Source organism: Phyllobates terribilis, unplaced genomic scaffold, assembly GCF_046119375.1.
Source record: "Phyllobates terribilis strain yellow unplaced genomic scaffold, ASM4611937v1 Scaffold_2__4_contigs__length_985480577, whole genome shotgun sequence".
NCBI classification, from domain to species: domain Eukaryota; kingdom Metazoa; phylum Chordata; class Amphibia; order Anura; family Dendrobatidae; genus Phyllobates; species Phyllobates terribilis.
Window position 1 is genome coordinate 139,854,375 of NW_027362762.1, and position 15,805 is coordinate 139,870,179.

The 15,805-nt window shown below is 40.6% G+C and overlaps 1 protein-coding gene across 1 annotated transcript in view; it reads right to left on the reverse strand.

The window, feature by feature from the left end:
• Window positions 1-5,360: 5,360 nt before the first annotated feature.
• Window positions 5,361-15,805, reverse strand: part of LOC141250178 (aquaporin-2-like) — a 29,724-nt gene continuing 19,279 nt past the window's right edge. Inside the window, exons 3-4 of the mRNA XM_073669884.1 lie at window positions 11,287-11,367; window positions 5,361-7,400 (exon numbers count right to left, since the gene is read on the reverse strand). Of these exons, the coding sequence (XP_073525985.1) occupies window positions 7,200-7,400; window positions 11,287-11,367 (282 nt within the window). The 3' untranslated portion in view covers window positions 5,361-7,199. The remainder of the gene's footprint in view (window positions 7,401-11,286; window positions 11,368-15,805) is intronic.

Here is a 15,805-nt window from a genome sequence, read left to right on the forward strand (position 1 = left end):
ACAGAAAAACTGTGTTCTCTGGATTGCGTTTTAAGCAAATAATGAGGATTAAGATCCAAAGATAAGTATTCCTTGCACCAGAGACCTGGGCCTTTGTATTGAAATATCTAACAGTAGCAGAAGGCAGAATTGGAATGGAGCCTCTTGTGCTATATGCACTGCAGTCTGCTATATACACTGCCTGCCTGATATCTCTGCAGATGGATTAGTCCTCAGAAGGACTGTTTGTTAAGATGGATATGTGCAATGTACGGTTTTTCTCCCTACACTACCTAATACACAATCAAATCTCTCCCTGACGCAGCAGCACCTCTCCCTACACAAGCAAATGGCGCAGAAAAACGGTGTTCTCTGGATTGCTTTTTAAGCAAATAATGAAGATTAAGATCCAAAGAAAAGTATTCCTGGCCCCTGAGACCTAGGCATTTGTATAGAAATATCTCACAGCAGCAGAAGGCAGAATTGGAATGAAGCCTCTTGTGCTATATGCACTGCAGTCTGCTATATACACTACCTGTCTATACACCCTGCCTGCCCGATATCTCTGCAGATGGATTAATCCTCAGAAAGACTGTTTGTTAAGATGGATATGTGTAATGTATGGTTTTTCTCCCTACACTACCTAATACTCAAGCAAATCTCTCCCTGATGCAGCAGCAGCTCTCCCTACACTGTCTGATCTGGAGTGACTGTGACGAGCATGGCGGCGCCAGGTCTGATATAGACCTGATGACGCTGTGCGGCCTGCCAATCACTGTAATGTCCACAACCAACATGGCAACGGCATTAAAGTGCATGGCAGGCAATCCCTGCATGTTCATTGGCTCTCTAAAGAGTGCCAAACATGCAGGGAGGGGACCCGAGTTCCCACCCGAGCAACCCGGAAATACTCGGCGAGCGCCGAGCATTTCGGGCAGTGAGATGCTCGGGCGAGCACCGAGCAGTAGCGAGCATGCTCGCTCATCGCTACTGAGTATCCAATTTTGTACATTTACCGTGCGTTGAGGATGGGACTAAAAATCAGAGATCATAAGCGAGTAGATGAGCAAGAACTGGACCTGTCAAGAATTGTGGGTGTGTATCATTTCTTTAATTTTTAATTAAAGTCGACTTGAAGAACAGTACTAGAAGTGTCCAACAATCTAAAATATATAAGGAAGAGCGTGACATGCAGCATAGTGAATGTTTACTTTGTTCTTGGTTAAAGGGAACATTTCAGAAGGTTTTTGCTACCTTATTTGAGATCAGCATAATGTAGGAACAGAGACCCAGATTCCAGGAATTTGTCACTTACTGAGCTGTTTAGTGTTGTTTTTTTGTTTTTTAATAAAACCTCTGTCTTATTAGCAGGAGATTATCACTACAGGACTAGTAAACCTGCTGCCAGGTAGTCCAACACCACCCCCACTACTGATTGTTAGCTTTCTGCCTATGCACAGTGTGCACAAAAAGCTGCGAATCAGTAGTGTGAGTGAGGTTATGCAAAGCTCATCATTCAAAGAACTGATAGATCTAAAGCAGATAAAAGAAAATGGTGGTATTTTAAATACATAAATATAATAAATAATAAAAAGCTGAAAAGTTATATATATATATATATATATATATATATATATATATACACAGTACAGACCAAAAGTTTGGACACACCTTCTCATTTAAAGGTTTTTCTGTATTTTCATGACTATGAAAATTGTACATTCACACTGAAGGCATCAAAACTATGAATTAACACATGTGGAATTATATACTTAACAAAAAAGTGTGAAACAACTGAAAATATGTCTTATATTCTAGGTTCTTCAAAGTAGCCACCTTTTGCTTTGATGACTGCTTGGCACACTCTTGGCATTCTCTTGATGAGCTTCAAGAGGTAGTCACCGGGAATGGTTTTCACTTCACAGGTGTGCCCTGTCAGGTTTAATAAGTGGGATTTCTTGCCTTATAAATGGGGTTGGGACCATCAGTTGTGTTGTGCAGAAGTCTGGTGGATACACAGCTGATAGTCCTACTCAATAGACTGTTAGAATTTGTATTATGGAAAGAAAAAAGCAGCTAAGTAAAGCAAAACGAGTGGCCATCATTACATTAAGAAATGAAGGTCAGTCAGTCCGAAAAATTGGGAAAACTTTGAAAGTGTCCCCAAGTGCAGTTGCAAAAACCATCAAGCGCTACAAAGAAACTGGCTCACATGAGGACCGCCCCAGGAAAGGAAGACCAAGAGTCACCTCTGCTTCTGAGGATAAGTTTATCCGAGTCACCAGCCTCAGAAATCGCAGGTTAACAGCAGCTCAGATTAGAAACCAGGTCAATGCCACACAGAGTTCTAGCAGCAGACACATCTCTGCAACAACTGTGAAGAGGAGACTTTGTGCAGCAGGCCTTCATGGTAAAATAGTTGCCAGGAAACTACTGCTAAGGACAGGCAACAAGCAGAAGAGACTTGTTTGGGCTAAAGAACACAAGGAATGGACATTACACCAGTGGAAATCTGTGCTTTGGTCTGATGAGTCCAAATTTGAGATCTTAGGTTCCAACCACCGTGCCTTTGTGCGACGCAGAAAAGGTGAACAGATGGACTCTACATGCCTGGTTCCCACCGTGAAGCATGGAGGAGGAGGTGTGATGGTGTGGGGATGCTTTGCTGGTGACACTGTTGGGGATTTATTCAAAATTGAAGGCATACAGAACCAGCACGGCTACCACAGCATCTTGCAGCGGCATGCTATTCCATCCGGTATGTGTTTAGTTGGACCATCATTTATTTTTCAACAGGACAATTGACTCGCCCCCTGGGCCGTGGGGCACTCAGAAGAGGGCAGTAGCGAGAAGATGGGGGTAGTAGTGGCGACCCGGTCCCGTGGCTCAGGGTGGTCAGACCAGTGGCAGTCTTTTTGATGTTTTAAGTGATGTCCGACTACGCCACCCGTGGATTGCGGTTATTAGGAACCGCCGCTGCAAGGCAGACCGCTGGGGCTGATGATGTATGCAGCTGGGATAGTGTGACTCCCCACGGGAAGAGTGCAGCCCCAGGGCAGTGTAGTGAATGGTGGGAGTGATGGTGGTGAGAGTCCCAGTACCGGTAGTGCTGGAGGCGCGAAGGAGCACACAGACAACAAGTTACAGTCCAGGGTCTTTACTCACAGTTCATTTGTTCTGGGTCACTTCTGTCAGCAGTGACCGCCCGAGCCGTGCTGCGTCCACCAGGTGTGGGGCTCGGTCAACTCCCAGGCAGCTCAGAAGTATGGCTCAGGACCCCTTTCAATCCTTCCTCTGGCCTGCCTCACCAGTGACTCACTTTTGTCCAGCTGCCGCGGATCTGCGCAGGTAAACGTGGGCCCCGTTCCCCGCTGTCCTTTATGGTGCCTTCCTAGCAAGTTTGATGAGGTGCTGCACCAATAAATGGTCACAGCCTCTGGTCTTTGGCTGAGGGTTGTTTCTCCTCCACCAACTTGGGATCCGGTACCCTTAATCTGCCTGACACTTCACCCGGTATTCTCGTGGGTTCTTAGGGTTCCTTTCACCTTCTTGTTCCTGAGCCCCTCTGTTCCTCTGTCTCTTCTTCTCCTCTTTTCTGTTCCTCCTTCTTCTCCTTTCTCGTGGAGCTGGGCTGAGAAGGAACCACAGCTCCCCTTCACCTCCTCTCTCTCTCCACTCTCCTCCTCGGCCTTTCTCTAGGCCCACTCTGGAGTAGAGCTCCTACAGAGTCTCTACTCCCTGTGTTCTCCTCTCTCTGCACAGACTTTCTGAACTCTCTGTCCTAAGATGGTGCCTACCTTTTATACCTCCCTCTAGCCATGAGCCCAGGTGACCAGCAACCAATGGGCTCCTACCTACGCTCAGGAACCAACCCCTATCTGCTCCTACATCACTGGGTATTCCTCCCCCCTCCCCACTCCAGCCAGGGACATGGTCTGTCGTACCTGCATTTCTGTCTAATGGGAGTACCGTTGAGCTGTCCCTCGGAAATGGGGTGAGTGTGCTGTATGCAGCTAACTGAGCCCTGGTCCATACTCCATCCTCTGGCAGAGGTGCAATACCCCTGTAGCGGACGAACCCTCGGGGCGCTACACAATGACCCCAAACACACCTCCAGGCTGTGCAAGGGCTATTTGACCAAGAAGGAGAGTGATGGGGTGCTACGCCAGATGACCTGGCCTCCGCAGTCACCAGACCTGAACCCAATCGAGATGGTTTGGGGTGAGGCAAAAGGGCCAACAAGTGCTAAGCATCTCTGGGAACTCCTTAAAGATTGTTAGAAGACCATTTCCAGTGACTACCTCTTGAAGCTCATCAAGAGAATGCCAAGAGTGTGCAAAGCAGTCATCAAAGCAAAAGGTGGCTACTTTGAAGAAGATAGAATATAAGACACATCTTCAGTTGTTTCACACTTTTTTGTTAAGTATTTAATTCCACATGTGTTAATTCATAGTTTTGATGCCTTCAGTGTGAATGTACAATTTTCATAGTCATGAAAATACAGAAAAATCTTTAAATGAGAAGGTCTGTCCAAACTTTTGGTCTGTACTGTATATATGTGTTTGTATTGGTATCTAAAAAGGTTTCTGTAGCTAATATTTCCCTCATAATTGACTTTATAATCTTCTGGTTAGTGGTAAAATGTTACCAATATTTCTCATGTAACTGGCAACATTTGTAAGGACTAAGGAGAATCTCAGCAGTATCATCACTTAGGGTTATGGTGATGCCATGGGTCTAGGACAGCCAGTCATCATTAAAAGCAACCTGTCAGTAAATTTATGCTGCCCTAACCCCAGGGAGCATGAATCAGAGACCAGCTCCTGCATTCTACGTTTCTCGCTGACAAGCTAAAGCACTTCCCAGAAAAATATTCTTGAAACAGCAAATGGAAGGAGGTTAAAAGTCCAAGATGCAGGTCCCCACTGACTTCTTCATGCCCACTCAGCTAGATGGAAAGGAATTTCCCTATTCACAAATAGGGAGAGAGAGACCTGTCAGTCTAGCTAAGCAGGGGGGACTTGTCTTTAGGACCACTTACTGTACCTCCTCCTTGGACTCGCCTTCGACTATGTTTTCCTCTAATTCAGCTGCCTGTGGTTTGGGCAGTACAAAGCAGGTGACAGGTTCCCCTTAATGGACTTTGGATTTATATTTTTCAAATGCTATAGGAGAATATTCAGACTTTGTCCATTAACATCAGCTATAAAGAAAGTGATTTTGCAGAAGAACCACAATCAAAGGAATACAAAGAACTTCAAGCTAAGGAACCATTATTATTACAAAATGTATTAAACTTTGAAAAAAAATACACTGGTATAAAATAGTTTAAAAAAATGCATGGTTTAGAAAGGACATTATAAAGTAGTGATCTTACGCCAGTTCAGCAGGGGTGTAGAATGTCACCAGTTTTATTCTGGGCTATGATAAACAATTATGTTTTCAATGTTTATTAACAAATTGCCATTATAACACATTAAACTCCCATTTTTCTTAGTCTATTGGAAAAATATATCCTTGTACCATATTAGCATTTAGTCTAATGGAGTGACAGTGTTTTGTAGTGTATTAGGTTTTTCTGTCATTGAATATTGTTCGACTTTTGAAAGACAGCATGGTAAATTTAATCTTCTATGTGAAAGGTTGTGTCAAATAGATACTCTACTAACCTTCTTAAAGTGAATCTGTCAGCAGGTACTTGCAATGCAATCTGAGGACAGCATGAGGTAGGGGTTAAAACACTGAATTCAACAATGTATCATTTATCAGGCTGTGTGTTGTTGCTTACAATGAAGGTTTTATCCCCAGGGCATTATCATTGCTGGCACTAGCTACCTCCTGGTCTGACTCCACCCTCTCTTGTGATAAGCAGCACACTGTTAATAAACAATGTACACAGACAGCTATGGTGGGGGGGGGGCTTTCTCAGCCTGTTTCATATTACATCTAAGAACTCTCATTGTGTCACAACTGCTGCACCCAGTAAACTAAGTGATAGAGAGCTAGAAATACCAGAGAAAGATGGATTTAGAATGAGAGCTGTGAATTACAGATGAGGGATCTTTTCAAATTTTAATTTGCTAGCTTCGTCAAATTTTTGCAATTACCGAACCTCCAATTGCCGGGAACACATGTGATCTCCTAGAAAAGTATTGGACATTTTTCAAGCTCTTTATTGCAAACACAGCCTTAGTATTGTCCAAGTGACATCAACATATATGGCTATTGGTAAATGTATGGGAGCTATTTTTCATTTTGCTATTCTATAACACACCATCTCCAATTTTTATTCACTGTTTTATAGCTCTCTCCTCATCTTTATTGCTAAGATGTGAACTGTGACATCCTCTCATTATCCAGATTCACTAGAAAGTGACTGCTGTATTCACTGCCTCTACTTTTACACAGGCTATGAATGGCTGATTGGCTGTGTTTTACCATGTGATGAGAGAGCTACAAAGCATTATAAGGAAGCTCATATGAGTTTATATGAGCTTTCTCTGGCTCATGTAATCTTCTGCTTTGTGTAAAATGGCGGTGGGCATTTTTTTTGTTGATTTGCATGAATTGAATAGTAAATTGTTAGAATTTGCCAGGTCCAGAAAATTTCCTATAATTTGACATGAATTCAGTTTGCATCGAATCACTCATCTATACTGTAAATCCAGTTTAAGAAAACTCTATAGTCACTAATCTTCAAATTTCAAATTTCTTCAGTTGTTTCTCTAATGCATCAAAAATGAAAAATAAAGCAACTAAAATTTGACTTTCTTCATATCATACATTTGATTTATTTGTAGTCTGTTACCAATGAGATACATTAATTTACATAGCAAGTGCTGAGACAAAATAATAAGATTTTTTTATGAAGGCTAAAATATTTTCATAGTTTTGTTATTTGTCATTTTAGATGCATTTGAGCAATACAAAAGTTGCACTAGTGATCTTTTTAACTACTTTAATGTATTGAACATGCTATTCCTGTGATAATAAGCAATTAATATTGACAGCACATACTATTTTTCCCACCACACACTGTCTTCTACAACTTTATAGAATATGCAATGATTTGGCACAAGTCTGTTTTTTATAAAATACTGTATTTCCTTCATTTTTAAGATTTTCTAACCTATCTTCTATCTTACTAATAGTTTCCTATAGAACAGGACAAGTTAGAGTGACATCACGGTTCTTTTTCCACCAATCACATAAAGTATATGTTACAATGTCTGAAGTTCCATTGATTTTCTCCTGGGCTGTTCCTGTCTTTCTTCCCAATCTTCTTCTACTTCTCTCAAAGTTGGCATTCTTCCTAGGAGCATAGACAGCTTCTCAGAGAAACTTTGCTCTTGGGGACATAGCACATAATTATAGATTAAGGAAGCTAGGATAGCCCCTACCATTGGTCCAATCCAGAAGATCTGCAGAGATAAAAAAAATATGTTAAGATGAGGTCATTAAATGTACCAACATAAAAAGAGGCATAATGATGTAGGCATAACATGAAATCTTGTCTGTTAGAGACTCATCTATTAAAAAATAAAGCCAAACATTATGTTGTATTAAAGGGATTGTCCACTGCTCGGACAACCCCTTCTCAATGGCCATGTTCCTCCCTTATAAGATAACATTTATACTCACCTCTGGTGCCAATGCTGTTCCAGCGATGTTGGCACTGGTTGTCCCTGGGCTCAAGTGACATTGTTAGGTCATGCAATCCCTGCAGCCAATCAGCGGCCAGTACACTCTCCCCTTCTTTGGACAAATCAGACATCCAGAAGAAGTGAGAAAGCTGCTGCAGCACTGACTTCCTCCAGATATCACTTATGTCTGAAGGTGGGGAGAGTTCAGTGGCCACTGATTGGCTGCAGGGATCGCGTGACATAACAATGTCAGACGAGCCCCAGCATAGCCAGTGATGACACTGCTAGAACAGCGTATGCACCTGTGACGAAACAGCTTCTTATCTTAATCAGCCAGATGTCTACATTTGTTAAGCCAAGAGAAATACACTATTGTGTTTGTGTTGACTTGTGAAGGTATGTGTATTTCTGTAGCTGGTCAAGAAGGACCTACTATTATGTGTATAAACCTGAATGTTGACTTCTCTTCGTTTGGAAACAATGATTTTTGTTAATATGTTAATTTCATATTGTACTAAAGCCATCTAGATGTTGATTTAAAGAGCCCTCCTGCTATACCCACTATGTAAATTGATTAAATGCACATACTATGAGACCTGAGCCCTGTTGAATAATATCATCCCTAATCCTTGACTTGTGAATGTGTACTTGAAAAGACAACTGTAACTATTTAAGGGACATATGCCTCTGTAGCAGTCAGAATTGAAAGAGAGACATTACAAAGAGTATCAAAGATCAGACAGACTCTTCAGGACATCAGCTTGGTAGCATGGCTTTATCTAGAGAGACACAGATTTGGATTCTACATGATTCCGGCCTAAGGGTACTCAGTCGTGACTGGAAGGATACAGATCTGCTTCATTGACCATCAGAGAACTCATAGATACTTTTGGGGAAACCCATGGATATGTTGTTTGGGTTTTGACAGATGGGACCCTCCGGTCGCCGGGAACCCATGGATACATTCAGAGAAGCCAGATTGGGACCAGTCGGTCATCTGACCCCATGGAAACTCTCGGAAGGGAAAGGATGGGACCCTTGGGTCTCCTGGCCTTGTACCTAGGTCGACTGTCAGTTTTCTAAGCTTGCCGCTACCTCCTCTCTGTGAGGGCCTGCCAAAAGTTGGGGGGCCATTGGTTGAGGTAGTTGGCCCTGGAAGTCCTAAAGTCACAGCTGATCTATTCTCGGTGTGACAGCAGAAGGGTGAGACTATATAATTGTGCACCATCTTGGGTATTTGCTGGGACTGTTCTAAGTGTTTATTGTCCCTTTGGTGGTTTAATAAAGTATTGCCACACTGTTTTACCCTCACCCTGTTTTGTCTGAGTAGTATTATGCCCACGGAAGACTTCGGGTCTTCAAAGTACCTGAGGGGCTATTATTTTGTAATGGGGGAACATTGTGATTGGGAAGGGGTTGTCCAAGTAGTGGACAACCCTTTTAAATGTGGTCCTTCCTTTATGGCTGTATATAGACATATAATTCTTCTGCTTAGAGGTAAATTTGGCTACAGTTAAAAGGTTTTTCAATATTGGATAAAACTTGCAAAAAAGGGTGCAATTAAATAAAATACAAGATCAAGTACTCCTCTGTTAAATCCCCCTGTTATCCCTATCTGCTTAGAGGTAATTTGGCTACAGTTAAAAAGGTTTTTCAATATTGGATAAAACTTGCAAAGAAGGGTGTAATTAAATAAAATAATTAAATTTAGTGACTATGTAGATCAGCTAAATAGAAGATATATAATCAGCACTTTTGGCTAGATAGATGCATAGTGGTATAACCAATGTTACAGTATATGGCATAGAGAACTACATCCAAGGGCATAACTAGTAGGGGTTACTGTTGTACCTGAGACTTGAGGTGGGGGCGGGGGGGGGGGTAAATGGCCAATATAAGAAAAGTTAAAGATTAATACTATTAATAATCCATTATAATTGGGGGTCCTGTTAGAGATTTTACATTAGGGCTTACAAGCTTTAAGTTACACCACTTACGAAGACATCCAAAATTTGTGCATAGTAAAAGTATTGTTATATAGGAATGTCAGTATGTGTGTCAGGCAACTGGGAAGAGGTGGCATGTTGCCTTCAGGGGTGGGATGGCGCAGAGCCCCATCTTGCCCGTGTACAGTGCGTGGTGTGGTTGGAAGGCAGGAAGCAGCCGCTCCCAGCGTTGATGCTATTCAGGGGTCCCGGTACACCAGATTCTCCAGCGTCAGCTGCTGCCAGGAGACATGGGACTCTAAGTCTACTGGTTCAGGTATGTGGTGGGAGGTTCCTTTTTCTCTGCCCTCCTCGCCCCTTCCTCTATCTCTCCGGGAAGAGGGTGGAAATTGGGTGTAACCTCAGCAGTGTCAGGTGATCCATAAGAGGGATATTTAAACCCTCCATATCCTCTTGCTCCTCTCTGATTATTCAGTTGCACTTCAGTGGTACAGTTAGTAGTTCTTGGTGACTCCTTCTTTGGTTTGTCTCTGGCTCTGGTGTATTGTGCCCTCTGGTTCCTACATCCCTGTTTATTCTCCCTCACCTTCCAAGTTTGGTTTGCTAGGTTTGTCTCTGCCTTACTGATATAGTTTATTGGTGTGTTTGACTCAACTGTGGCCAGTGTGACCAGCCACCAGCCACCCCGGTATTGGCATTTGAAGGGCTCTGAAAAGTCCCCCTCCCTTCAGTGGGAGCGAGTGAAGTGTATTCCTGGCCCTCAAGGGTGTGCATAAGCGTGACGGCTTGTGCAAGGTGTGTCTTCTATTGCTGGCCTTCAGTCTGGTCATCTCACCACCACTCGAGTGTTACAATAAGTGTTCTAAATGATTATAGGGACATCATTTTTTGCCCACCTGAGTCCTTAATTGTTGCTTTTCAAAATAAGTGGCGCTGTGCATAATAGGAGCTAAAGAGAAAATTGCAGCTGCTCTATTATGCAAAACTCCACTTACTTTGAAAGGCCGGTATCAAGGTCCTCCAAGGTTCGATTTGCTATATGTTCATAAACTGGAACTTATATACATTGGGAATGACCAAAAAGATTTGCAAAACCTTGGTCTTGGTCGGTACTTCATGGCAGCCGAACCACAGCAGTATCGAGCCTCATTAGACAATACATGTATTCAGGCATCCTCGGCACCTCTTGTGATTACTAGACCCTTGCATCATCATAACATTGTATGAGGCATAGTGACTGGGTCTGGGTATGTTAGTAAATAGGCCTCCAACGGCATTATGACGTCGTGGAGTTTAGTAATCATTAGGTAATCACTAGGCACTTAGGATGCCGGCATTCAAGTGCTAGCTAAGGAAGTTTGCTTTGCCCTGGTCTAGCTGCCGCGTAGTTAGATGTGGACACTGGACAAGGCTCCTGTGAATCTTTTTGCTTAACTCTAATATATATAGACTACTACTCTGTCATTACCATAATTTTGTGGCATAATTTTGGTACGTGTTCTGTTACAGAGGTGAAACACATAGAACAAGAAATAAAAAGAAAGTTGCTTTACTTTATCATTTCCATCTATTTTTTTTATAAATATCCAACAAATGGGAGCAATACCTAGTACAGATGCCATTTTTACATTCAGGATCATAAATAACTTAATAATTTCCTCTTTTGTCATATTTTTAGGGTTTTTATTACATTTTAAAGGTCTCTTTATTTGTCTTACCCAGTGTGTGTCGAAATTTCCAACTACCAGAGCTGGTCCGAATGAGCGAGCTGGATTCATTGAACAGCCGGTAAAATAAATCTAAAGTCAAGGACAAAAGAACAATTTATATCGAGATATTACATCATCTAGCGAGAAATATATTAATGTTATTATCTGCAAGTGTTGGTGGCAAATCAATCATTACAACAGATTATCACAAATAATCCATTACCATTACTCACATATATAAACATGTAACCCATGGCATGATAATGTGATACAAGTAGATAAAAAAATTTTTTTACTTTTAGAAGTCGATATAAACCAAATCTTTTATGTTATTACGTTTAACAAAATACTTAAAGGCATTCGCTGCTTTAGTACTAAATTAATAGAAGAATCCTTCATTAATAAGCTGATTAACTAGATCAAGACCAGGGCATTTTTCCCCATTGATGATCAAGCACATTATCGTATTTTTCAAGAGTTTTAAAGATTTCTCTCATTTGGATGGTCAAATGACATTTATTTATTTTTTTATGGCATATGTGTGGTCTAATTTTTAATTTTTGGGTTGGACAAAAGTAAAGAAAAATAGGAAATACATTTCTGTTTCATGTTTTTATATGCAACCACAACTGGCCACTAAAATGCAACATACAATTTAAATTGTGTTCCCTTTTCCAAAGCAATCATTTTAATCTATGGGACACTTATTCTTTTGTGATGGCAGCGAGGGCGAGGCAAGAAATAATGATTCAGACTGGCTTGTTTTTTTTATATTTTGTTCAATTTGGGTTTTTTTCTGCTGTTTTCTTTATTTTTTCAGTTATTTCACATATGGCAACCCCGTGATCACCTTGTGGGAGCGCTGGTGGATGGTTGGAACACTTTTCCCCCCTGGATGCACACTGTAAAGGCTGCTGTCTCAGACTGACAGTGTCATTTAACAGCTTAACCACAGCATGCGGAGCTCCGCTCCATCCGTGGCTGTTAGTGGCAGATGATGGCTGAACAACACAGCCATCATCTACCAGCAAAGAAGAGGGCTCAGTTCATGAGCTCACAATAAAGCAAGGGAGCCGGCATTGGGGGTACTAGTATATCTAACATCAGTAAGGAGTTAATTACTTTTCTAGTTTGAAAGATCAAGCTTTTATGGATGCAGGAATATTTTATATCTTTATTTTATTTTTTACTTCTTTATTTTTAATGACTGGAAAATAGGATGATCCGAATGTTTACATATTTTTTATATGTATTTTTAAAACTTTTTTATTTATTACTGTTTTTTTCTTATCAGGAGTAGATCACCTGATCAATATACTGCATATAGGACTAAGATGGCAGCTCCAGGAGGCTCTTGACTACCATGACAACCCATCAGCACCCTGTGATTACATTTCATCAGTGATTGATAGCAGCATTTAAATGCTTAACCTCTTCACACCGAGGCAGTCTTCCATTTTTTCTCCTCTTCTTCCCAGAGCCATAACTTTTTTATATCAATATGAGCTTATTTTTTGTGGGACAAGTTGTACCATTGGTTTTACCATATCGTGTACTGAAAAACGGGAAACGGGTTTATTTTTTTACCATGTTCACTAAATGCTAAAACTGACCTGACAATATGATTCCCCAGGTCATTACGAATTCCCAGATACCAAATATGTACAGGTTCTTTTTCATTTAAGTGGTAGAAAAAAATTCCAAAATTTGTTTAAAAAAAATGTCGCTATTTTCCGAGACCCGTAGCGTCTCCATTTTTCGGGATCTAGGGCTGGATGAGGGCTTATTTTTTGTGTGCCGAGCTGACATTTTTATTGATACCATTTTGGGGTAGATAAAATCTTTTGATCGCCCGTTATTGTATTTTATTGCAATGTTGCGGCGACCAAACAACCGTAATTCTGTCTTTTTGATTTATTTAACGTTACGCCGTTTACCGATCATATTAATTCTTTTTATATATTCCTAGATCAGGGGATTCTGAACGTGGCTATACCAAATATTTGCATATTTGATTTTTTTATTGTTTTATTTTGAATACAGTACAGACCAAAAGTTTGGACACACCTTCTCGTTTAAAGATTTTTCAGTATTTTCATGACTTTGAAAATTGTACATTCACACTGAAGGCATCAAAACTATGAATTAACACATGTGGAATTATATACTTAACAAAAAAGTGTGAAACAACTGAAAATATGTCTTATATTCTATGTTCTTCAAAGTAGCCACCTTTTGCTTTGATGACTGCTTTGCACACTCTTGGCATTCTCTTGATGAGCTTCAAGAGGTAGTCACTGGAAATGTTCGGAAATGCACCAAGTATCGCGGGTGCTCAATACAACCCCAACCCTAATACAACCCCAACCATAACCCAACCCTAACCCAACACTAACCTTAGCCAAACACTAACCCTAGCCCAACCGTAACCCTAGCCCAACCCTAACCCTATCCCAACCCTAACCCTAGCACAACCCTAACCCTAGCACAACCTTAACCCTAGCACAACCCTAACCATAGCACAACCCTAACGCACCAGAACCCTAACCCTAGCCCAACCCTAACTCTAGCCCAACCCTAACCCTAGCCCAACCCTAACGCTAGCCCATCCCTAACCCTATCCCAACCCTAACCATAGCACAACCCTAACCCTAGTGCAACCCTAACCCTAGCACAACCCTAACCCTAACCCTAGAGTTTATTTTTTATGCCGTTCCTCGTGTGGTATAAGTGATTAGATGACCTTATTCTTCGGGTTGGTGCAATTACAGCGATACTAGATTCATATCGGGATTTTATGATTGACAGCTGTCACACACTAAAAAAATCCTTTTTTTGCAAAGACTAGTTTTTGCATCGCCATATTTTGAAAGCTATAATTTTTCCATATTTCGGCCAACAGAGTCATGCGATGGATTGTTTTTTGCGGGACAAGTTGAAGTTTTTATTTGTACCATTTTCGGGTACGTGACATTTTTTGATCGCTTTCTATTCCGATTTTTGAGAGGCAGAATAAACAAAAACCAACAATTTAGGAATTTTTGTTTGTTTTGTTTTTTATGCCGTTCTGCGTGTGGTAAAATTGATAAGGCAGCTTTATTCTTCGAATCAGTACGTTTACAGCAGCACCACATTTACATTGTTTTTTTATGTTTTGGCGCTTTTACACAATAAAAACTATTTTATAGAAAAAATAATTCTTTTTGCATCACTTTATTCTGAGAGCTTTTTTATTTTTCGACCATTGGAGCTGCTTGGCAGCTTGTTTTTTGCAGGACTAGATGACGTTTTCAGCGGTACCATTTTTATTTACATTCGTCTTTTTGATCACGTTTTATTCCATTTTTTGTTTCGCAGTATGATGATAAAGCATCGTTTTATGTTTCGTTTTTTTGTTGTTTTTTTTTACCTTGTTCACTAAAGGGGTTAACTAGTGTGACAGTTTTATAGGTCAGGTCGTTACGGATGCGGCAATACCAAATATGTGTACTCTTATTGGTTTATTTTTTTTTCATAAGATTGTTTATTTATGGGTACAATATATTTTTATTTTTATATTTTTATTTATTTTTTTTCACTTTTTGATCTTTTACACATTGTCCGACTATGGGACTTTCACTTTTTGCAGCCTGATCAGCTGTATAGCATAGGAATGCAGCATCATCCCTATACTATGCAGCCTGTCAGCACTGCACAGGAAAAAGTTACTTTGGTCGTGCACTGCGCATGACCAAAGTGACTTCCTGCCTCCTGGTGACACGGATGTTGTCATGATGACATCGGGTCACCGTGACAACATCCAGGACCGGATTCAGACGCCGCGGGATGCCGGCAGAGAAGGTAAGTATCACGCTTACCTCCTCTTGCCATCGGAATGCTGATCCAGATCAGCTCATAAGTGTATTCAGGGGGCTGCCGTTTTGCCCTTTATTTATGGCTAATATGTCAGCCCCTATTACAAAGTAAAGTGGCAATAACAAAATGTATTTAACTGATGAACTGCCCCCAAAGATCCTTTATAACCTTATGGGAGAGGAGTTATGGCATTTATAGGAGTCCTTATTTTTTTTGCTATATACAGTAACACTCTGGTATTACTGTATATAGTACAAGCAATGAGATGATCACAGGTCCAAGTCTCTAAGAAGAATGCAAAATACAGTAAAAAGAGAAGCAAATTATTAAAAATATTTTAAAAAATCTAAAAATTTAAATCACTCCTTTTTACGCCATTAAAAATAATAATAAAAAATACGCATATGTTTTTATCTCTATGTCTGTAAATGTCAGATTTATCTAATTATAAGCTTAATTAAACGGATCAATAAATGCTGGAATGAGAAAAAAAAACTAAGCACTAGAATTGCGTTTTTTGACCGCGACAACACTGAAAAAAAATGCAACAAGAGGCGATTAAAGCATATATACCCCAGTATAGTATTAGTAAAAACATCAGCTCATTTTCATAAATTCAAGTATATCACATGATCAAATGAATTGTGTCTTTGTAAATAGAAAAATAAATAGG